At 43.3% G+C, this 22,864-nt stretch overlaps 1 protein-coding gene across 7 annotated transcripts in view; it reads left to right on the top strand.

Annotated features, from left to right (window-relative positions):
• LOC308198477 (uncharacterized protein) overlaps positions 1 to 19,848 on the top strand; it is a 40,055-nt gene extending 20,207 nt beyond the window's left edge. The window contains exons 1-8 of one of the 7 annotated variants that reach the window (XR_013953939.1): positions 1,081 to 1,241; positions 3,306 to 3,370; positions 4,686 to 4,746; positions 4,830 to 4,914; positions 6,435 to 6,559; positions 13,386 to 13,489; positions 14,099 to 14,224; positions 17,397 to 19,848. Coding sequence is in view for 1 of the 7 variants with exons in the window: in XM_080600919.1 (XP_080457045.1) it covers positions 3,306 to 3,370; positions 4,686 to 4,746; positions 4,830 to 4,859 (156 nt within the window). In the remaining 6 variants the exon portion in view is untranslated. Of the gene's footprint in view, positions 1 to 23; positions 97 to 1,080; positions 1,242 to 1,268; positions 1,748 to 3,305; positions 3,371 to 4,685; positions 4,747 to 4,829; positions 4,915 to 6,434; positions 6,560 to 13,385; positions 13,490 to 14,098; positions 14,225 to 17,396 lie in introns of those variants that run through there. The other 6 variants (XM_080600919.1, XR_013953941.1, XR_013953943.1 and 3 more) reach the window with 6 other exon arrangements.
• Positions 19,849 to 22,864: the final 3,016 nt, after the last annotated feature.

Genomic DNA, 22,864 nt, shown 5'->3' with positions numbered 1-22,864 from the left:
GCAGCCCACCGGCTGCTGCTGCTGCAGTCTGTGGCCGTGTAGGCACAAGGCCTGCTGCTCCCTCCCGCCTGCTGCGCCGACTCTCCCGAGGACAGGGTGGGTATATGAAGAACTCGCGTGTGGCGTTCGTGGCTTCCCGCACCTGCCTTGCTCAGGGCGGCGGAGGAAGAGGGAGGAGGGACAAATGGAGGAGGAGGAGATGAGATGGCAAATATGTCCTCTGGCGAGGACGGGGGGCTATAACCCACCCCTCAGCTGTGCCACACGCGGGCTGGGAAGCCGGGATGCAGGTGCTGCCTGCTGCTGACCCTGCCTCCCGTCCCCATCTGGCAAAACTCTGAGTTCAGCGCAGGCTCCTCCAGGCACGTGGCAGAGGTAACCACGACTTGCCCCGCAGAGCTGGAAGGGAGACGGCTTTTTTGCCTCACTTTTACCAAAATACTTTTACCACCCATGGGCACTTTGTAAGTACCGCAGCTTGGCTGCAACCTTGCTGGCACGGCGTTAACACGAAACCTCAGTGCTTTGAGAAGAGATCAGAGGTCACCGCTGCAGGGGACCGGGGGCTGATTTATTAAATAACTAAATCCATTTAAGACATAATTCCTCAAAAAGAGTGGTGTACTCGAGGCCGTTCAAATGAATAAGAAAGTATGCTGGCTGATGTCCCTCTCTACTTTCCCAAGCCACAGAACCGGGGCTAAATGTGTGGATGCAGGTTGTTGCAGACCGACGGGTCGCCTCCAGCTCCGGAGACGCGGCAGATCTGCGGGGCTGGTCCCTGCTCGTGCCTTTTGGATGAGCAGTGACCCTGAGCTAGGTGAAACCGAGCCAGGGGTTCGCCCCGGCGGGGCCAACCTCGCGTGTGCTGCGCCGAGTGTCAGCACGGGGAGGGACGGAGACGCTTGAGGAGGGCCGCAGCCGCCCTTAGCGCCCCCACGCACGGGCCGGGCCTTGACACCTGCACGCCCCGGGCCCCCCGCAGGGCAGCGGCGGTCCCCAGGCGGGCAGGCCCGGCCGCTGTCCCCCGGTGCCCAGGCCGGGCGGCGCCCGCCTCAGCCCGCGGGGCCGGCAGGGGGCGCTCCGGCTCCGGGAACGCGGAGCCGCCGCCGCTCCGGCCGCGTACCGGTCCCCGGCCCCTCCGCGGGCGGCCTGGGGCGGCGGTGCCGCCCCGCTCCCTCCTCCGTGCGGGGACGGGACGGGACGGGACGGGACGGGCGGCGGCCCCGGGCGCCCGGCAGGTACCGCGGGCTCGCACCGCAGCGCGGGGGGGAGAGGAGGCGACCGCGGCCGGGCAGAAGCCTCGGAGGGACCCCCCGGGAGGCCCAGCCCGGCCCGTGGCGGCGCCCGCCGGCGGAGGCTGCAGGACCGCGGGCAGCGGGGGCCCGGCCCGGCCCGGCCCGGCTCGGGGCGGCCCCAGGCGGGCAGCGCCGGCAGCCGCGTCCCGGCTGGAGCCGGAGGAAGTTGGGGACAAAAATATCGTGTCCGTGTTTGCAGCCCAGGGGTTTCTTTGTGCGCTCGCGGCGCTTCCCGCGGCGTTCTGCCCTCCGTGCAGTTTGTTTTCCTTTTTTTTTTTTTTTTTAATTGCTCGAAGAATTTATTCTAAACAAGAGGAAAAGAAGAAAAGCCTTAGTAATTGTTGCAAAGGTTTTCAGAACGTAGTGTTTAAATGACGAGCGAAAAGCAGTTTTTCTCTTGGTAGTTGGTGAGTTTGTGGAAATTCAGGGTGATGCTGCCGGCAGTGCAGGTATGTGCGCTGAGGAGATACGTGCTTTCTTTCACCGCGTCTGCGTAACCTGGCTGCTAACTGCCATTTACATACCCCTGCGGCTTTATGTGTCTTTTAGGACTCAGTAACGAAAACTATTTTTATTAAAAACCTTCCAAAACAAAGATTATAAAGGACAGAGGAGAATGTGCTAGCCTCGCAGCTGAAGCAGTCCTTCCTCTTACGTGATGACCCAGACATTTTGGACCAAATCCTTAGCACCGTGAACTGGCTCAGTGAACCTCCCCGGTTCACCTCAGCTAAAGGTCTCATTCCGGGGACTACGTACACACAATACGGAGCAGGTTCCAGAGGCGCAAAAAGGCACGGTCTTGCATTTCAAGAAAAATCAAACTAAGCTAGACTAAACCAAAATAAAATCTTATTCTGTGCTACAGTAATTATCTGTAATGACTGCACGTACTTTGTATCCCAAGCACAGAGGCACATGTTCAACCAGGAGCTGTATTTGATGCTTTAGAACGAAAAGAACTAATTTTTATTTTATGCTTTTATTTGCTTTGTGGTTGATATGCAGTTATTTCATCCTAGGATGTGGGAACAAATCCTTAAGGAATGAAATGCGCTCTGCTTTATTATTGCGTGTCCTGAAAAGGCTGCTGGTGACTTCACCATTTCAAATGGCTTTACATCAAGAAGTTTAATAATCACATTTTTATAGTATTTTTTTTTTTCTGTGATGTTTTACTTGCCTGGTCAAAATTACCCAACGCAGCACAAAGATCAGGCAGCGTTTCAGGTAGTGGCTTATCAGTCATTGTAATAAGAGGTTTCCAAAATCCCCTCTGCAGTGAGGCATTCTTTAGGAGAAGGGGCAGGTTCCCTACACTCAAACGCGATCACCCCAGTGACTTCCTTCGCTGGGTTTCTTCAGTAATTTCTCTAATGTGTCAAGCCACTTTGCTGCAAAATAAATATTCAGAGATGGGGAGGGAGGAGGGGGAGAAGGGAGGAAAAAATAGGCTTCCCAGTGAGCTATTGATTTGAAATATGAAACATTTTATTGATACAAGAAAAACCCAGACATAAGGAAGCGGTTTGATATTGCACAATATTTGAAAAAAATCATGTGCATCTGTTTAGCACAATATACTGCATAATGACAGCAATCTTCCCTGTTTGTATCTATTCATCTGATTATACAGCGTAACAATTCTTTTTGCTACATATTTATTTACTAAGGAATTTTTTTTAATGGATAATAAATTAGTAAATCAAATACCATGTGCTTGGGAAAATACGTTAGTTGACTCCCTGCACACAAGATAGTTGCAATTCATATTTTATGTGATATTCAGTGATACTTGCATATACAGACCTCGCTATGAAGTTACGTGCTTCCCTTGTGGAGAAGACAAAGGAAGTTCTAAATCACTATTTAGTACTCTTTCATCTAGGCACATGTTATTTTGAAAAGCTTCAGTTTGTAACACTGCAATGCAGCACTGATGTAATGAAGAGCTTTGACTTACTTGAAGTATAACCCAGTGGCCCTCTTTTGATGCTTTTTCCATAGCTATTTCTGCTGCTGCTTCCTGTCCTTGACCCAAAGATACATTGTGAAGTTCTCCTGAGTCAATGGTAAATTCAAACTTGTCCACTAAACAGAACAATACACTGTACTACTTTGAGCCAAATAATGAAGTGTTCAAACAAGCATGTGTTCTACACACAGCGTTTAAATGGCACACATCACATGAATTTTCACTAAAGTGAAAAAACACCCCTTAAAAATATAGTTTCAATTAACCAGCTGAGCTAGGATATTGTATTGCTTTCTAGCTAGGTATTCTATGTTAGCAAAATACTGTCTGAATATTGTCTGAAAAGCAACCCAGAAGCGGAGCAATTGACTCGTGCTAATGGATCCCTACCCATTGCCTATATAAATATTTCCATGCATGCAAAAGTGGATATGGTGTACATGGACGGCTGATTAAAGAAAAAAATAAAGAATAAATGAATTTAGTGAGTCTCTAAGGTAACGCTGCATGCTGGCAATACAAGAGGGTAGACAAAGTCCTGACGCTGACTCCAGGAGTTAGTTTGCTATGAGGAGGGTTAGCAAGTTCTCAGCCTGTTTAGGTAGTGGGGTTGTTGCTCAGGTATCCTTATGCAAGGTGGATGACTTGCACTAGTAAAATGGAGAAGAGCAGACAGCTACCTCTTATTTCAGAGAGCAGCCGGCATTCACCCAGGCAGCTGTCTGAGTCAAGCACTGTAACTTTCATCAGATAGTATGTGCTCCAGCTGTAACACCGTTCGTGCATTAACATGTGACAGCGCTCGGCACTCACTAATGGAGCCACCTCTTTTATTTCTCTGCCTGTGGTAGTTAAAATAAAGACCGGTCGTACTACTAGGTCATTTGGTAGAAATTTCTCTAATGGAAAATGCTGTGTTTCCTTGTGGTTGTTAGTGATAGGGTCTAGTCTTGTGGTTCAGAATCCATAAGGGGACCACACCAGGAGAAACAGTACTGGGGAAGAGCACTACCTTCTTTATAGTTTCTGTGAATGCTGCCTTACACCTCTTCGCACAATTTGTTCGAAGTTACGTTTGGACAAAGATCCTATAAGTTAAGAATTACAGTTGACAGAGCCTCAGGGAAAACAACAGTTAAGGTGTAAGACCCATCTACGGGGCATAATATTTTATCATGACTTACATTTGGTAGAGATCCAAGTACAACACAGGTTAGGGTCACTCACAGTGTAAAAACCTGTCCTTCAAAGGGCTGAGGCTAGTAATGCAAACTGACAGCACAAGTCATACCGGCAGGTCGGCTGTCTCACATCATTATCAGGTTCAGGGGAGAACTTTTTGCTTTTCATTCTTTTAGAAATTTCTCTTTTCTGTATGTTACAACTCCAGCGCTTCTGCTTGTCCTTTCCAGGAGCCTTCAGTACTTCTGTCCGAGCCACAAAATTTATTCCTTGTCTGCAATTGAAGACTTAGTACGTAGAGCCAGCATGTTTGAACATAAGCATGTGGATTTCAAAAATCTGTATAACTAAAGATCTTGATTTTTTTTTTTAAGTTGCAGGATCTTTATTATAGTCATGCCTAGGTGACCGAAGACATGCCATTTGCTAAATTCTTTCCATGCAGAGTTACAAAATCAGGTAACTGTTGAGTTAGTAGTCAATGTACATTTAGAGAGTTCATAAAGCATCCATTCCTTTTCACCTATCTAAAGGCTTCAGGACAGAACAGCCATGAAATTAATGGAAAAGACTTGAAAGACTTGTAATACTTATCAGTGTTTATTTTTGCAAAAGCTTTAGATTTTATTTGTAACCAAATTCCCTGTTCAGAACATTTTTAAAGCTTTTAAAACCATGGAGTACAGGCTACGGTTATCATAAGCTTAAATGATAGACATATAGAAACATTTCTCATAGTACATGAATCAGTTTGCAGATGGTGATTAAGTACCTTGGTTTGCAAGACCAACTGAGCCTCCACCAAAACAGGGAGAAATTCTAAATGTAAGACTTTTCTGAAATATCTGCCTTCACAAATTAAATGTGGACTTTTGTGTGCAAGCCTTTTAGTATGTCAACAAGGCTGTAAACAGTAAATTGTGTTGAGAAAGAGTATTAATACAATATTCCAAGGTCAGCTGAACTCAAATTTCTCTAGAAGAAGAACGGTTTACATTAAGAAATTGCGAGGTCAGAGATATATGGTGAAATGCTTAAAATCTTAGAAGATTGTAAGACCCAGCTGTAAATTTTCTACTGTTGTAAAAAAAAAAAAAATAATAAAAGGGGGAAAGGGGGATCTCTACACCATTATTTATGGTGTTGTAGAGGGATGTGCTGTGTACTGTTAGTGGGTATTTAATTCAGAAGTGCATTCAGCTTTGTATTAGTAGCGACCACTGAGTTATAAGCCATCAGAACAGCAAAAGATAGGACAGAAATAAACTATTGACTGCAATTGCCCCTTTGAAAAGGAACAGGAATTTTGAGAGGGGAGGGAAGGAGTTTCCTTGTCTCTGGTGGTTTATTATTCTCTGGAAACAGGTAAACCAACCCTGGCTCATGAAGATACTTTAGAATAGGAAATGTTTTGCCTTTGAAATGTACGAGATTACATGTCATTTCAAATGGTGTTCGTGGCGAAGATACCCCTGGGACCACCTTACAAGAGCTTTATTTCTTGCCTGCAAATTAGTCAGTTCAAAACACTTCTCATCTCTGCCTTCAGCTCTTAATACCACACACGCCATTCGTAAAATAGGGGATAAGAATGAAAAGACCCTGAATACAAAAGTACAATTAAAAAAATAAAACAAAAGACTGTAAAGGCAAGAACAAGATGCATTTCAGACGACAAGGAATAGAATGAAATTTTGGTGCATTTTTGGAGGCATTTCAATAAACCCTCTTTTTTCAGATTCAGCAGGGGCTCATTGAAACAGCTATGTTTTCCAAGTGGCAGACAGACAATAGCATCTAAATTATTTTTAAGAAAGCACTCATAGCACTAAAGCACCCACTACTACTAAATCCATCTTAGAGGAGAAGGGTGGAGGAAAAAGAAAGGTCAACAAATGTATCAAGTTCTTTGTGTAATGCTTCACTGACATTTTCCAACTGCCTTAGCTGGCTTTTATTTTTTTATTTTATTTTTTTAGGAATCCTGGTAAAATGCAGTGAAGGATTTAAGGTCATCATCTGTCTCTCCCTAACTTCTGACATCTCTTTATAACAAGAAAGAGTCACAGCCAACTGTAACAGGAGGGCAACACAATGAATCCCGGTAAGACAGGGAAGGGGGGAGGTCTGCTGCCCCTCTGCCCCTATTTCTTCCTTGCAGAACAGAAGTACCATCTGTTCCTAGCCCTAACATCCATGCATTTGATTTCCATTCCATAATAACTAGCACAGGAAAAAGATTATCAAGTGGTCTAAAGCACTATCAGCATTAGCGAGTCTTCCCCATCCAGCATGTTTTGTTTGCACCTCCAAAGATCTGTAGATAAAATGGATACAGGCAAATGCCTTAATTGCCTGGAATTATTCGTTTCTCTGGTAGAGGGCCATATGGTCAAGGTGTGGAACATGACCAGACTAAGGATATTTAGGTACTGGGGTTAGAAAGATTTAGGAAGACCAGACGAGAGGAAGGATGTTTAGATACTTCAATCTGAATTCAGTAAACCAGTCCCTATTACTTGGTGCTGTGATATCTCATCAGAATAATGCAAAATTGAGTTTCTGTTTGATGTGTGAGGCTTGACAGTCAGTATTAAAGTATAAGCCTCTTTCAAAGGAATCTGTAAAAAGTTTCTTATGCTTCACAGTAAAACTTTCTGCATTCTCAAATTAAAAGCCCAACACCAGCAAATCCCCCAAACACAATCCAGCAAACTCAGCTTGAGATCCAAAAAAACAATGAGAACTTCTTGCCTTCCTAATTCAGTGCAGGTGCCAAAGATGCTGTAGATCCCCCACTTATGCCCAGTTATGCGTGGTGTATTGTTGATGAAAGTAATGGGGTGGAGCAGTAGATGTCAGTGAAGGAAAAGCAACTACAATGTGATGTTTGCAAAGCAAGGTAATGATTAACCAATAGGTTCAGTGAGACTTCTCTGTCCTAGCTCCTCAGCCATTTCAATGCTATTACCTCTTGATCTCTATACCAGATCATTTTATGTCTCTCTTTTCATCTTCTTATCTTTTCCCCCTTTTCTGGTGCTGCCTAGCCCACCTTGTTACTTAAAGCACTTTGATGACCAGAACTTTGATGTCCATGCTGTCAGATCCCAGCTTTCTACTCAAGGACTGGGGAAGGATCTCAGCCATGGGAGAAGCATGGACTGTAAATAAACTCAGAAGATGATCTAAGAGGACAAAGTCATGAAAACGGCTAGCAAGTAGTTTGTGCTTCAGGCTAGATTATTTTGCGCAAGTCATACTTTGCTTAAGCTGCATCTGAAATCTGAAGCTGATCTGTCTGGCAAACCTACTGATGTCTACGTTGTCAAAATACATGAGACAACATTTCATTTCTCCAAATTTCCATTCATTTCATTGCCTTATTTTCTTTCTTTTCCTCCCACACCGGGATGACATTTTGAAGCATACTTTAAAGAGCATAATTTGATCAAATGATCCAAGGGAACTCCCTATAGACATCCATGATTTAACGCTAGATCTGTTCTAAAGGTTGGCACGTCTGACAATGGAAATTGGTTTAACCCCAGTTAATTTCTAGATAATAAATGTGGTGTGTTTTTCAGAGTCAGGACGGGATTTTGTTTACACAGCTCAGTCAGAAATATATCAAACAAGGACAGGGCCCAGCTGGGTATGGCGGTGAGCATGCTGAGCATCCCAGCCTAGGCAGAAGCAGAAGGGGCTCAGCACCTTCCTGGAGCCAGCCCTTGTACATGTCCTCCCGTGAGGTCCTTGTAGGTGACTTCCAGGTGACTTCAATGAGACTGGGCAGGAATTCAGTGTTCGTCTGATTTATGGTTCGGTACAATAGACACTTTGTGCTCTGAAAACAAGTAGGGTCAGCACTTGAATCTGAATTTTTGTCCTCCCTTTCTCTTCTCCATTTGGGATTTCATTTCCTAGCTCACAGCACACACACTGGAAGCCAGATCAGCTTTTTTTATTAGGATAGAATTTTTCTCCTAGTCCTGACTCACATCCCTGCAGGCTTTGGGTTCCTCTGCTCTGTATCCATTTATCACTTTTTTTCAAAGGGAAGAAGGCAACTCTTGGTATGGGTGCAAAACTCAGAAGAGGTCTGTGCCGAATAAGAGCAAGAACACAGCTGCACAAGACTCAGCACACTTCTCATAGACAAAATGCAATGAAGGGAAAGATGACACTTTAAGCTAAATCAGACATCATTATACAATACTCTTCCCATTCAGCTTGCTCTAGCAGGAATATGTACGTGCAGCGGCAGCACTTGGGACATGAAGAGCTACTTTGAAAGTAGATGCGTTTCCCCGTGTTTGAGGTGTGGATGGAGAGTAAGAAAAACGGCTGTCCCTGCAGAGGTGCCCCCAGCAGGAATGGCTTCTGTGAAGACCTGCTTTTATGTCCTTAATGAGAATGCAACTTGGAATGGCTCAGAGTAAGCTCAGTTTGCAAGAAGCATTTCAGAACAACATCCACTGCCTGAGAAGGTTTCCAGAGGCTGGGCAGAGACGGTCAGCATCATAAACAGCCCAAGCTACAGCAAGGAGCCCCAGCAGAAGTACACGGACAAAACTGTCCACATTCCCTCTACCTGTGAAGACGAGGCAGCGAGGCACATGTCCCCTCCCTCTCTGACGTGAGGCCTGAAAGTCATTAGGGAAAGGACTGTCCTGAGGACCGCATGGCTGCACGTACACATGTATGCACACACAGTCGTAAATGGGAGCTTGTGCAGGGTCCATGCTGTACTGGGCTGTGGAAGTGAGCTTTTCTCTTTCAGACAGACCAACATGAACGGTGCCTGGGGGTGTTAGGCAGGTGATCGGGTCCTTCACCTTCAGCCTCTTTACTGTTTTTATTTTGGCTTCCAAGACCTGAAATACTGGAGGTGTTAAGAGGTGATACTACAGTCGAAGACTTCTTATTGACAAAAGGGAACACACTGCATGTATGGACCTAAGAATTTATTGTTAGTCTAATAAATATTTTAAATAGTCTAAGAGTCAAAATTACCAGATTAATACAGGAAGGCCTCATTAAAAATAGAGTTAAAGCTATTAGACAGAATTTCCCTGTTCTCTTGTGTTGTGCTTACTCCTCCAGGGTGCCTTTGGGTCTGAAGATTGACACTTTGGTATTTCTCAGAAGGAATGGGGGAGTATTGTGGTGAGTCATCACCAGGAGGAGTGTGATATTCAGGGGGCACGGGGATGCTTTCTCCTCAGTCTGGTGTCTGCTTGGATTTGATTTTATATGTTTTCTTAACACTAGCAGCTTACTGTAATTAAATCACTGTGATGTGTCCTCTGTTTCTGCACTCTTCCCTTTGACTTACTCCAGAGCCATACGCAGTTCAGTCCACAATGAAAGCCCTCTTGTTTTTACTATAAACTAAAGTTAAATTAGTTGAGAGTACCTCACAACTAGACATAGCTAAAAGAAGTTAAAATCTACTTAGGCCAAGACAAACCCAGGGAATTGCTGAGGCCTTGCACCGTCATGTCAATACAACCCCCCTTGCTATTTACTAATAGTGGCAAAATCACATTTACTTGGCTATAAAGTCCCGTTGGTTAGTCTGTGAATTGCAGAGTTCAGCAGGGATTTGCAAACCCTCCTCTGACTGCAGATTCACAGCTGAGCAGCAGATCTTGGGAGTGTTCACACTGCTATCTGCTGCATCATGGAGAGCTGTATAGATCTGACTGACCTGTATCGCTTCATTGCCATAAGGAGGCAGGCTTACAAAAAGTGTTTGGTTTCCGTTGTCTACATAATTTGCACAATCAACAGAAATACTGTGATTATTAAAATGAGAGCTGTAGCTTGTGGAGCTAAGTTAAAAATTCCTGTATGTGTAGGAGACCATAGTGTAACCTATAAGGGTATAGGATAATTAAAATCATACGCTTCAATCTAAGATGCATCACCCCCCCCCCCCCCCCCACACACACACACACACACTCGTTCAGGCAGGTTTTACACAATGAAGTAGTTCACAATTTCTGGAATTGGGTATGTACACAAACACAACTAGATTCCCACATATATGATTACAGATAGATTAGAAACAGAAGGAGAAATGTCATAATCACATCTGGTTAACTTTTTAGCTAAGCAATCATGTGAAGACTGGAAACTAATATCTTCACATTTATATTGCATATTTCAATGCTATTTTCTGGCATTCTTCTGAAGAGACTCACTGGAATATTCCATTTTCTTTGATAGTCAGTGTTCACAGATGCACACCTTTAATAACAGAAACGCGCCTGTTTTATATCTTCAAAGTTATCCAATCAGCTTTTTGGTAACAAAAAGAACTTTTCTATCAACTTGATACATGATGATATAGCTTACATATCTGTGGTGTTTCCATGTGCTAAATTCAGGATGTTTTAATATATCTCCAATACAATAGTACACAAATTTGGAATTTATTCAAAGAAATACAGTTTTCCATGACAAAAAAATTTTAAACGTTGTTGACCCATCTTTGCTCCTATGTTTTTTAAGTACCTGCCCTTGTAAACGTCTGAGAAAAATCTATCTCTATCTTCTCTATAGCCTCTCATGAAGTATTTTTAGGCAGCAATAAATCCCTGCCACCCCCTTGGCCTTTTCAAGGCTGAGGAACCGCAGCTCCCTCGGCCTCTCCTGGCATGCTGCCTGCTCCAGCCTCCACGGCTCTAATGCGGAATGTCAGTGTCTTGTACTGTGGGAGACACCACAATTAAATCCGTGATTTTCATTTATGGCATCTACTTTTGTTCACATACTACTGAGAGTGTAACAATTTTAACTTGGTCTGCTGTACCCTCTCAGCTGTACCCTCTTCTCAAGTGTTGTCCTGAACCATTTCAGTTGGATGCGCTCCTGTTTCAGCTTTCAGTTTCCCGTCTCTGAAGCTCAAATTTCCGCTTACGCTGCCTGTTCTACATTTACCTCTCTTGCCACTAACCAGACAGCAAGCATATGCTTCAGCATATTATAGGTTTTCTGAGAGAAGAATTTAGACTTTTTTTTTCTTTTAATTTTGCAAAATCTTGCTCTTCTTCCTGGATAGTTCTGCAAAAAGCTGGACCCTAAAGGTATGGGCCCCTCAGAATGAGCGTAATAATAAGGGGGACACTTCCAAGGAAAATAGCAAGATGATTTGAAAATTAGGAGAGCAGCAGAGCTCCTCTGAGTTTTCCTCTGCACAAGTCCTGGCAGCATTTGGCTCTGCAGTAAGCCAGTATGGAGGGCACCTGAGTTTCCCCTGCAGTCAGTGAGAACAGAGGATACTCAGGACTTGGTAGAAAGCATTCTCCCTTTTGAAGGGCTCTTGAAGAACCCCCTCCCTCCATTAGGAAAGTTACCTCTTCCCTTCATTTCCCCCATTCCAGTTCATGAACTTAAAATGATCGTAGTAGCATTAGAAGCATTAGAAACAACACAGCCCAAAAAATTATTCTAGCAAAGGCAACGGAGCTGTAATTGCAGGTGTCACAGAATTTAGCGTGAGAGGTGGTGTTTCCAAAATTTGTTTCTTAAATATTTTCGAAGTGTGTAAAGAGGGGAAGCAAGCAAACTAGCAGGCAGTGTTTTTCCCCTCAGCGGTTTTTGTGGACTAAGAATAGAGGGAACATGTAACAAGCATCTTGCTATTAAATTTGCCCATGACAAATAGTGCAGCTGCACGTAGTGTGCAAGAACATCTGTAGACTCATGACACATGCAGAATCCCCCACACTAAGAACGTGACATTATACTGAAAACAATTCAGTTGTAAAAGCAATATAAATCTGTTTTATATAGTCTTTCTCCACCTTCTCCTCCCCCTTCTCTGTTGAATTATGTTAACTGAAGGATTCTGTCACTCCTACATGGCATTAGTAAAAATCACAATATAAAAGTGACTAAGCATTTTGGGATTGTCCCCTTTTTTCATTAATGGCTAGAATGTAATTATGCCTTTCCTGGAGAAACAACAAGTTTAAGAAAGAATAACCAGCAGCAGAAATGCATTAAGCACCAGAGCCTACTCCACGTGGAACTTGACTGGGTTTGCAGCTGCAATTTAACTCTTCAGAAATCAAGGGGTGATTTCCTGTGTCTCTGTCTCTTGTGCAGTTGGTCAGTTCAAAGTGAGCAGCAGGATTGCTACCAGCCTTTACTTCACCGACGTAAATGCCTGCACAAAGTGCAGTGATAGGAAAAAATATGTAAAAAAATGCGTGGATTGCTAAAGGAAGGGGAAATTCCTTGCCCGGGATTTTGTGCATTCCCACATCTTCACATTCAAAGAATGCTGCTATTGTGGAGTTCAATAAAAGCTCCACGTTGCCCTAATGAAGGTGTGTGCGTTTTTCAAAACCCTTGAAGTCTTTTATTCTCCCCAAAATGGTTTTAACAAAATGTTAGCTTCCTTTTTCTACATATTCTGCAATTTTCTCCCTGACATACTTTCTTTGCAATCTTTAGATCTATTAAAGTAAGGAATATTATAACGGCAACACAAGCACTATTTTTTTGTAAGTCTGAGGTTGTCTAAAGACTGTGATGGTAATGTCATGACAAGGCAAATGCATGTCATTAATACCTGGCTCATCATTAACTCATTTCTTAGGAAACATCTTACTTCCAGTCGTAAGGGCAGTTCAGGCCTGATAACTACCTGAAGCCCCAAGGATATTTCCACGTCCTTTATGCAGACTGCAGGGCAAGCCTGAAGCTGGAAGAGTCATCCAGTTGGGTCATAATTTTCAGCTCGGTGCCCATTAAATTCCTGCAACCTGACTGCAAAAACACAACCCTTGAGAGAGATGTAATGATTTTATTGATAGCATACATTTTGAGTACGCTGACTTGCTATATTCTTTGGTCGAGTCCTTTTAACTCTGCTTCATCTCCTAGCTGAACGAAGCCTTGTTTTTCTATTTCAGAGACATATTGAGCATAAGTGACAATGTTTATGAAGCGCTCTGAAGATGCAAAAGATATGCAAGTACAGCTGATGTCACCTGACAACATTTGCTTACTATTAAGGGTATATTTATCTCTTAATTAAATTAGATATGATGCCTTAGTTAATAATGCAATGATTTTTAACATCCATTTCCCAGTTTGCATGTTCAGTAACTGTTTGCACAAGATACATAATCATGTGCATCACCATAGCAGAAAGGAATATCATACCCCCTGCAAAGCAGTTCTGAAGTTGGAAAAAGCTTTTATTAACTTTTAATGTCCCCATCTTTCATGTGGAGAAGTGGACATTCAGCGGCCAGGTGTGACTGCTGTCAGTTGCGGCCACCCCATGCCAGCAAAGACTGCCTGCTGTACATACTGCTCACCTGAACATTGCTGCACTTATCTTTCTGTTGTTGCTGGTTTTATGGTGATTTTTAAAAAGTCTCATTTATTTTTTCTTGTGGTGGAAAAGCTATGGTTCTTGGTGAGTAGACACATGCATTCTTCCCATGGACAAGCTATTTGAAAAATACAGGTTATAAAATAAACACAATTTTAAAAAATAAATGTATTTGTTTTAGACCAGAAGGAGCCAAATTCAGCATTAAAATTATTATTGTAGCTGATTTAATCCTTTGTCTATCTTCATTTCTATTTCTGCTGCTGTGAGTCTTGTTGTTTATAGCTTTTCAGCCAGAAGACTATCCCGAAGGAAATTACTGTCAGCAGCCAAAAAGAGTATCAGTAATTCATCCTCAAGCACCGTCAACTTAATTCTGATGTCGCTGCTTTACAAGTTCAGGCTGAAGCGGTGAGTTTACAAATCCGTAAATCAAACCACATCAATAAAGGAAATATATATCTCTTTTTCAAATATTCTGTTTTCCTAAAACTTCATGGTAAGCGTAGATTTTAGTAATTGGATCTTCGATTACTAGGAGAGAAAAAAAAAAGAGAAAATTGTGAACTGTTCTGTACATCACAGGAAGGTTTAAAATAGAAAAGCTAAATAACTACTGCCTACTCAACCCTAATAAGTACACATCGAACATCCATAATGGTAGCATGATAGGTACCTTGGAAATGGCACCTGCCTTTACTGGGCCGTTTGATTTGTTTAACAATACCCAGCAGCTGGCAGCCCCCACCTGCTTCTCTGAAGGCAATGCCCTATGGCAGCAGCAGGTGTGCCCATCTCACCTGGCCTGCAGAGGGCCTAGAGCCTGGAGAAGGAACTTGTTTTGCACTGCTTCAGTACCTTAAAATTTGATAACTTCAGGTGTGGGATTGTGCTGAAATTGGCTGTAATTGTAAAGGTCATTCGTGAGCTCAAAAGCTGAACGTGAACTGGTGTTTTGGTGTCCTCTTGAGCCTGGGGATGTTCTGCACAAGTCTTGGATACCCGTCATGGGTGTATTAATGTGCTTGTTTCCACAGGTCAGCTGTATCTATCCAGTGTTAACAACCAGATTAAAAATATTCAAAATGGAAAGATTTGCTTACAAGTGTTATCATGTCCGCTGACAAATGGCCTCTGGGGATACAGATATATTTACATTCTAGTTGTGCTGTGAACCCAGAGTGATCGCCTGGGTTGTAGAAAAGCTTCTCTGGATTTGTAATAGCACAAATGAGGCTGGGTTGCGTGTTCCTCTGAGTAGCGTGAGGCACGTAAGTGCGCAGTGGTGTGCCAGGCCTGGCCTGCTGGGGACAGAAGGCAAGGCCTGGGCGAGGCCTGGGCTCTGTGGCTCGCACCCCCGTTGTGCCTGCAGCCTGTGACGGTTGTGAGCAGCACAGGTGCCCATGGAACATCCTCGGTCTGAATGTTTCTGAACTGACCTAGTGCTTCCTGAGTAACAATAAAACTGATTGAAATTCTTTAGGTCTAAAAGTGCCACTTAGAGAACAGATTCGGACACTTTCTGTGGAGAATCAGCAAACGATGTGGTGACATACAGCCCCAAGTGCAGGACCAAGAGCCTGGCAGTCCATGCGAGTGCACCCCCTGCCTTCAGCTCAGCCCACTGGTAAAAATGTGCAGAATTTATTGTCCAGGGCACAGCTTATTGCCACAGGCAGAGTGGAGCCTCAGCACGCATTCAGATTCAGAACTGCAACCAGCACTTAGTGAATAGCAGCCACTTTCTGAGTCTCAGCACACTATGAAAATCCTTCTTGAATCAAATGCCCCCGGGGGAGTGAGAAATTAAAGATGCTCTTCCACTCTGGGCTGGGGCATGCCACTAGATCAATGCTCGGCATAAAGAGCTTTCTGCTTGTCAGTGCAGGGTAGGGGTGGCAGTCGGGGCAGACACTCCTTGTAACAAGCAAACCAACAGGCGACATACCAAGTAACATGAGAAAATGACAGTGGTGATGAAGACCAGGAGGAAAGTACAGTAGTGAGAGGCCCTGCAATGCCTGAATTGGAAAGCATTTTGCCTCTCAGCTTGAACTTTTTAATTAAGGAATTTCACAGTAATTTCGACTATGTTTAAAGAGCAATCATTTCAGTGCTCTCGCTCACTAAATATTTCTTGCAGTCTAACTAAGCAGTGACAGAGGTGGGAGCTGAATTCCTTCAGCTCCGCTGCATTAACAGCAACTCCTTTCCAGCCTACGCTGCAGGTCGGTGCTGTCCTGTGACAGCCTTCTTGGGCTTACAGGGTGTGGAGAGCTCAGACAGGTCCGGTATCGTCCCCGGCTGGCACTCAGGACCCACGTGTACTCAGACGCAGTCCCAGGCAGCACAGGCTGTGGGAAATATTTTCTGTCATTTCCTAGAGGGGCAGGGAGGGAAGGGAGGACGCTGGTCGCTGTAGGAGGGGCAGTAGGTACGGCTGAACTGGAAGGAGGGGAAGGGCTCAGGGATATAATGAGGAGGTGGGGGAAATGACACGGGAATGAAAGGGTGAGTGAGTATATGAGATACCCACTCATCCTGGCCTTTCTCTGTTCAAAGCACTCCCTCAAAGGGTGGGTACAAGACTTGAACAGAGGGGATGGATGTCAAAATGTTTCCATAAAGAATATAGTGTAATAAATCAGAGAAAAGGGCAGAAAGGAGGCAAGGAGCAAACGGTAGGAGAATTATTTTTATTCTGAGTGAATGATTATGTCTCTTGGGTGATTACACATCAGGGTGGTGGTGTGTTGGGGAGGACTATTCAGCTAGAGAGAAAGGAGTGCTCAAATTGCAATCATTGAACTATAGTGCATGCAAGGGTGTAAATAAGATAAGAAAAGGTCAGCGAAGAGAAAATCCAGCTGGATTCAACATATCTGGGGCACTGCAGTCTTCAGGAGTTAAGACAACTATCATACAGGCGTAGGAGAGCTTTCAGAGGAAGATAGTTTGAATACTGGCAGAGCATAATCAAAGAGCTGCTGGGGTAAACAGCAAAGACTATAAAAAATACTGAGAACACGTAATTTGCAAGTGCTGGGTAAAGTACAAGACCAATGATTTCTTTCAAGTTGTCTACCAAAGCAAGGCCTCTAGCAAGAAATACCTGCTGTATAACATGCACCTATAAAAATCGTATCAGTATAGGGCTGGAGAAAGACAAGTGGTACAATGCCAGTGTCATGTATCCATGCATTATCCTTCAGTGAGCTTCTGGTAGGAAAAGGTTTTAGTAGAGCTGTAACAGTTTCTGGGGCATTAGGAAAACTGTGTGACATCAGGAGCTCCGGAAAAATAGTTGCCGTGTTTTCTCAATAGCTTAGCAGATGTTTTTACTCTCACTACTACCTGTAGCTGCCAACTGGCTCTTTCCCATTTTGACTGAAATAACAGATAACTTTCAAATCTGAACCAGGTTTGACTTTAATCTGTTTGATCCCCTGGAGCTGTGGCTTGACCAATATATGCCAGTGATGACTGTATGTAAGACCAATGGCTTTTTGTGTGGTCTTGGTATTGCCAGGCACTGCCTTCACTGTTCTATTTAGCAACTGTTGTTGTATCATCCATTGCACAGTGATGGTTCGGGAACTTCTGTCACTGGAATGGGGACCTGAAATAACAAAGGGTGAGTTTTAAATTCCTAGTGACAGTAGCTGGTATGTCTCAGTATTCACTCGTTTTTGTAGTAATAAGCAGCATCAGTGGAAAACATTATTTTTCTCACTTTGCTCAGAAGTCAAGGAAAAACAGACGAGGATTCCTGCTTGGAATCCAAACTCTGAAAGCTTCGAGTTACTTTATGTAGCAGCCCAGCATTCAGAGACCCAGGGCATGGAGGCAGTAAATGCTACTACATGCCAATTCCCCACTTCCCTAGACTAGCTTTCTGGTCAAAGTTAATGATTCATAAGATTCTGCACTGATTTCACTGTGAGCTTCACATTTGCATAAGTAAAAGCTTATGCAGCTTCTGTGGGGAGATTCTTAGTAAAATTGCAGTACAAAACATTGATATTATGTAATTATAGTAGTTCATAGCAACTTAAATGAAATTGTTACTTTAAACATGCTCTAAGTGGCTCACAATGAAACTTTTGTACGACACACCTACAAAACAAATGAGTTAATCACAATACGTGTCATTTTTAATTTTTCTCTTTCATTTCTCTTCCAGTCATTCTCTCTTTGTAATTAGCATGAAGACTATCCTTCAGTCAAAACTAGCCACCTGGAAAGTTTCAGCTTGTAATATGCAGCTTTTTTGTGAATTATGAATGTGCAAAAAAAGAGACCTTTCTCCCCACACCCCCTTCCTTGCATAATTCAAATATGAATGAATGAATTTTATTCAGGCTTACAAAAAATAAAAAAATAAAAAAATCATATTTCAGCTGATAACAAGCATGAGAAATTTCAGATGAAAGGGAATTTTTTTAAAGAATATTATGAGCATGGGCGAACAGCAGGTTAAGATGGAAGGCTCAGTGCAGCCTTAGCTATAACAATTGCTAGCAAGCAAATACTATATCCAAGCACTAAATCTTGCTTTGTGCTGCCCTGGTGCACAGTAGTGGGGAGAGAATAGAATAATAAAAGCCGGTCCCCTTATGCAAACAGCAGGGCATAGCACTCAACAGAATACAAGAAGAAGGTGAGCCTGCCTACTGTTCTGGCTTGCTAACCGTATTCCTGAGGTCTGTGGGTTAGTTGTCACCCCTAGCTCCAGTCAGCTAGCAAATGTACTTCAAACAATAGCAAGGGGCACATTTTGGGCCTTTCCAGAAGAACACTGTACCAATTCTTTGCCTCCAAATACACTGTTCTGTTAAATAAAGTATTTGAAGGAAGTTCATATAAGCAACACGGTGGTTTAACAGGTCAAAAAGGGAGTGGAACAGCTGCTAGATTTTTTCTGATTAACTGTGTATGTTAAAAAATACAGAGCTGTGAAGAAGGCATTACGTGCAAGCCCTCGCTTACCTTCCTGCTTTTCAAGTGAAGCACCCCCAGATTTCGGCTCATGCCAATACCACTTTGAAAGTGAACTTTCACAAGAACTAAAGTACGATCTGGAACGCCTTTCTGCACTGCTTTTTCTCTTGCTCCTCATACTGCTCTGGTGAGAAGTCTGTCTCATATTTTCTGCCCAGAAAACAATATTAAAGAAGCATTCACTTACTGTTAATAAAAAAACTGTCCACCACTGTGGCTAAAGACTAATCAGCACTTCAGAATTTATGCATGGCAAGCCCAGACATAAAAAATATCTTCTATTCTGACAAGAGTTGCCTGTTGCAAGTTGAATTTGGCAGTAAGTGACCAAAATTGAGTTGTCAGCATCCTCTTGCATAGTAGGAAAAGTTGTTGCTTTCTTGTGCAGATGCAAGAGTTTCTGTGGGAAAACAGAACATAATCATGGTTCTGAATGTCTCTGTGGATTGGTAATGTCTCTAATACATAGATCACTTGTGCAAATTCAGTCCCAGCTGGATGGGAAATTATTGAAAATGGTTGTTGTTTGATTGATATAAAATGAGTTGTCAGCTTGATTCAATGCCTCCAGGGCAGATGTCCACAGCGTAATTGGCACCTGTCAGAAGCAAAGAATTCCTTGGTACAGAGTAACAACTACTCAGGCAGCCACCCCAAAATAGTCCTTGCGTGCCAGGGCTCGGAGGGAAGGCAGGCAAAAAAATAGTTTCTACTTTTGGGCAGAATCTTTTATGCCATAAAATTGGTAAGAGATTTGACATGACACTTGGTGCAAGGTTTTTCTTGGCTAGAGACTATCAGTCAGCTCCCCTGCTGCTTGGGCAACACTTTCCCTAAGAATCAGAGGAAAGCACATACATTTATGTATTTGTTAATATTGTCATGGTAAGGGTATATTTATAAAGACTTTTTTTACGTATTTACTTACTAAAAGAAATGCTGTGAGCAATTTTATTTTCCTACATCTTGAGCAATTTTCCTCATAGCAATGAGAACCATACAACTAGGGAAATAAGAGAAAGTCTTCTCAAAAATATGTCAAAGAAACCACCACTACTGACAGTGCAGCAGTCAGTACTAACTAATTGCTAATGGTAAAGAGCAACCCATTGTTTAGCACTGACTGGAGTAAAACTGATTTTTTCCTACAAGTCACCAAATAGCTGTCATATGGTTGTTACTGCCTTTGACCGAGTCTGGTACAGCTAACAACAGGAATGAATTCAATCTCCCGTCACCAATCTGTCGAGCTGGCCACCTTCTTCATGGAGCTGCTGCTCTGGGAGGTGCCAGCTGAAGGGCTTTCCATTAAAATTCATTTTACTGTCTTCATCTAGCGAATGGCTCAACTTTCCTTCTTTCATCTCTGTTTCCTCCTTTAGATTATTTTTCATTATGCCTCCCCCCCAACGTACAGACACTTTTCCTTTCATCTCTATATGTATGCTATTCCAGCACTTGTCAGCCACAGCAGGAGGGACATGGTAGAACCAAACAATATGATATGTTAGGTGGAAGAAAATATTATTATCAGACGCCTCAGAACAATCATTTATTGTCACACTTTAAAGAGGTCTGCTATGTTATTTATTTTATTATTCTGTATTAGGTACATGGTTTAATTTTACAGGCATTATTAATCACTGAAATACATTACACTTTCAGCCAGGATGTTAACATTTTAAATGCATTCATCTTGCTTCTTTAAACAGAAACAATGGGCCTTCTGCAGTGCCCTCCCTCCCCTTTAGTCAATAAATCCTTGCTATTGATTCAGGAAATAACTCTAAGCACTGTTTTATATTTTAAGTTCTACTAGCCAGGCTCAGCCATATAATTTTGCTTAATAACAAATGGATCTTCTATTTTTGCTGGTTACTACGTGTTTGGTTATCAAACTCAGTTTGAATGTACTGGGTAGCAAAGCACAACACTCATAATGGCAGAGAGGCACCACAAGAGATTTCCTAAATGAATGTTACAACAAAATAAAGTATTAAAAAAAAAAAAAGTATGTGTGCATGTGTGTGTGTAAAAAGCAGCCTCATCAGTAGATGAATGATAAATGAAAAATCCATCAGTGAGTATGGATTCCCTTGAGCCAGCTTGGATCAACAGACAATATGGATTTTTGATAATTCATGGCTTTGCCATTATTTATTCTCTCCTGAAATACCCATTGCAAATCTCAGAGAGATAATTAGAGAATTATCATATTGCTTAACTAAGTAGTGCAAATTGTATTATATTCTATGTATCCCAACCCAGGGCAGTATCATTAGCATCGTTTAATTGTTGCAAATATAGTCATTGCATTTTAATAAATTGTCTTCATTGTCAATATCTACGATTGACTATTTCTCTTCTCTTAATGTTCCTGGATAGGTTAGTTACCAGGTAATCTTACAGTTAATATATACCACAATGAGGCAAAATGTAAGAAAATGCAAAGGTCAAAAACATGTTTCTATTATGAAAAAAATGAATGATAATGACATAATTTTTTCAGCTCATCAGGTTCTTTGCTAAGTGCCTCTGTTATTGCCAGATCAGTAGTGTATAACAAAGAAGTGCTTTCTGTGGACTGCTTCATTAGCCTGCCCTGTAGGACCTCACCTCAGACCTTTCACTAATCTGTTGGCCAGCTCAATAGCCTTGTTAGTTCTATTCACTTCTTCCTGGCAGCGGCTTTTCTCAGCTGTAGCTCTCTCCTCTCAAAGGAAGTGGTTAAGGCAGCCAGGATTGTGTCTAGTTCCTTCAAATAAAAACAGTAAGAAACAACTTGGACATTGTGAGAACACGTAAAAATATTTCTGCTGTCCCATTTTATATTTCTGAAAGTTAAATTATACAGTGCAAGAAAGGTGTAAACATCTACTGCTCTTTGAGCCTTTGTCTAGGTCACACTTGAAAGGCGGATTTGGGAAAAGCTCGGGGAAATGTAGCTGGTCTTTAATGTTCCCCACTTGTTCACAACAGCATTAAAAATGAATCCTCAAACTTGATCTTATATCAGTGCAACAGGAATGCCACCTTCTCCCACAGGACTTTGAAATGTACCAAAATATAGGATATTTCTTATGACAGCTGTATACATTCTATAGGTGATAAAAAATTGCAAAGATCTCTGTTTGGAAACTAAACAGAATAGGAATGTCAAAGATGATTGATAGATAGAATACTTGAAAATGCACAAGTCAATGTCCTTTGCTGACTTTCAATAGACCAGGCTCCCAAGCGCAGAAAGCCTTTCTGAAAACAGAGCCTGAAATCCCCAGCCACCTCAGGCCTGGGAGCAAGCAGCTCGGTGCCCGGCCCATCGCAGCGTTTAAGCGCACGTGCTGTCCCACCGGGTCAAAGCGTGAGCTATCCCCGGGGGGAGGAGCGGAAGGTAATTCAGCACGGATGGCTGAGCACGAGGACAGGGCAAGATCAACGCAGCTCGGGAGAGTCGCCAGAAAGGACCCAAGTGTTTCTAAGCATGGAAGAGGAACGGGCTGGGAGCTGACAAACCCAACACCAGAAGGGTGCTGCAAAGGCCCCGCGTAGTGAGGTGTGCGGCCGATGTGCCATTGGGAGCGTGGGCAGGGCGAGCAGCCAACAAAACAGACAGGGACAGGCGTCGTCCTGAGAGGCCCCTCAGCTCAGCACGCGGGTGCCAATGTCCCTCCACTGACCTCAGCGTCGGCCTCCTCTCAGCGCGAGGAGGAACAGTGCGAGGCAGCACTCGTGTGTAGCACAGGACACGAGAAGGAGCTGGGTGATGGGGCAGATGGACAAGTATTTTACTGGAGCGGTTCGGAAGAACAGAGTAAATTACAGAACAAATGTTTCTAAAGGGGGCCCACAGATGTCCTTTGCAGAAGGGCCCAGCGGGAGGGCTGAGCACCCTCCCTGCCTGTGGGCACTCCAGAGGGAGCAGTGCAGGCACATCGTCTCCTGCCTTTAGTCGCCTCAGTGCAAGGTGAGCACAGGCAGCCCCTGTGTGCGTCAGAAACGCACCCGGCGGCGCGGCCGAACCCTGGCCCTGCACAGGGTGGGTGCTGACGC

The sequence above is a fragment of the Anser brachyrhynchus genome (assembly GCF_964034855.1).
Source record: "Anser brachyrhynchus genome assembly, chromosome: 7".
Taxonomy (NCBI): Eukaryota; Metazoa; Chordata; class Aves; order Anseriformes; family Anatidae; genus Anser; species Anser brachyrhynchus.
This window is presented reverse-complemented; position numbering and strand designations above follow the sequence as displayed.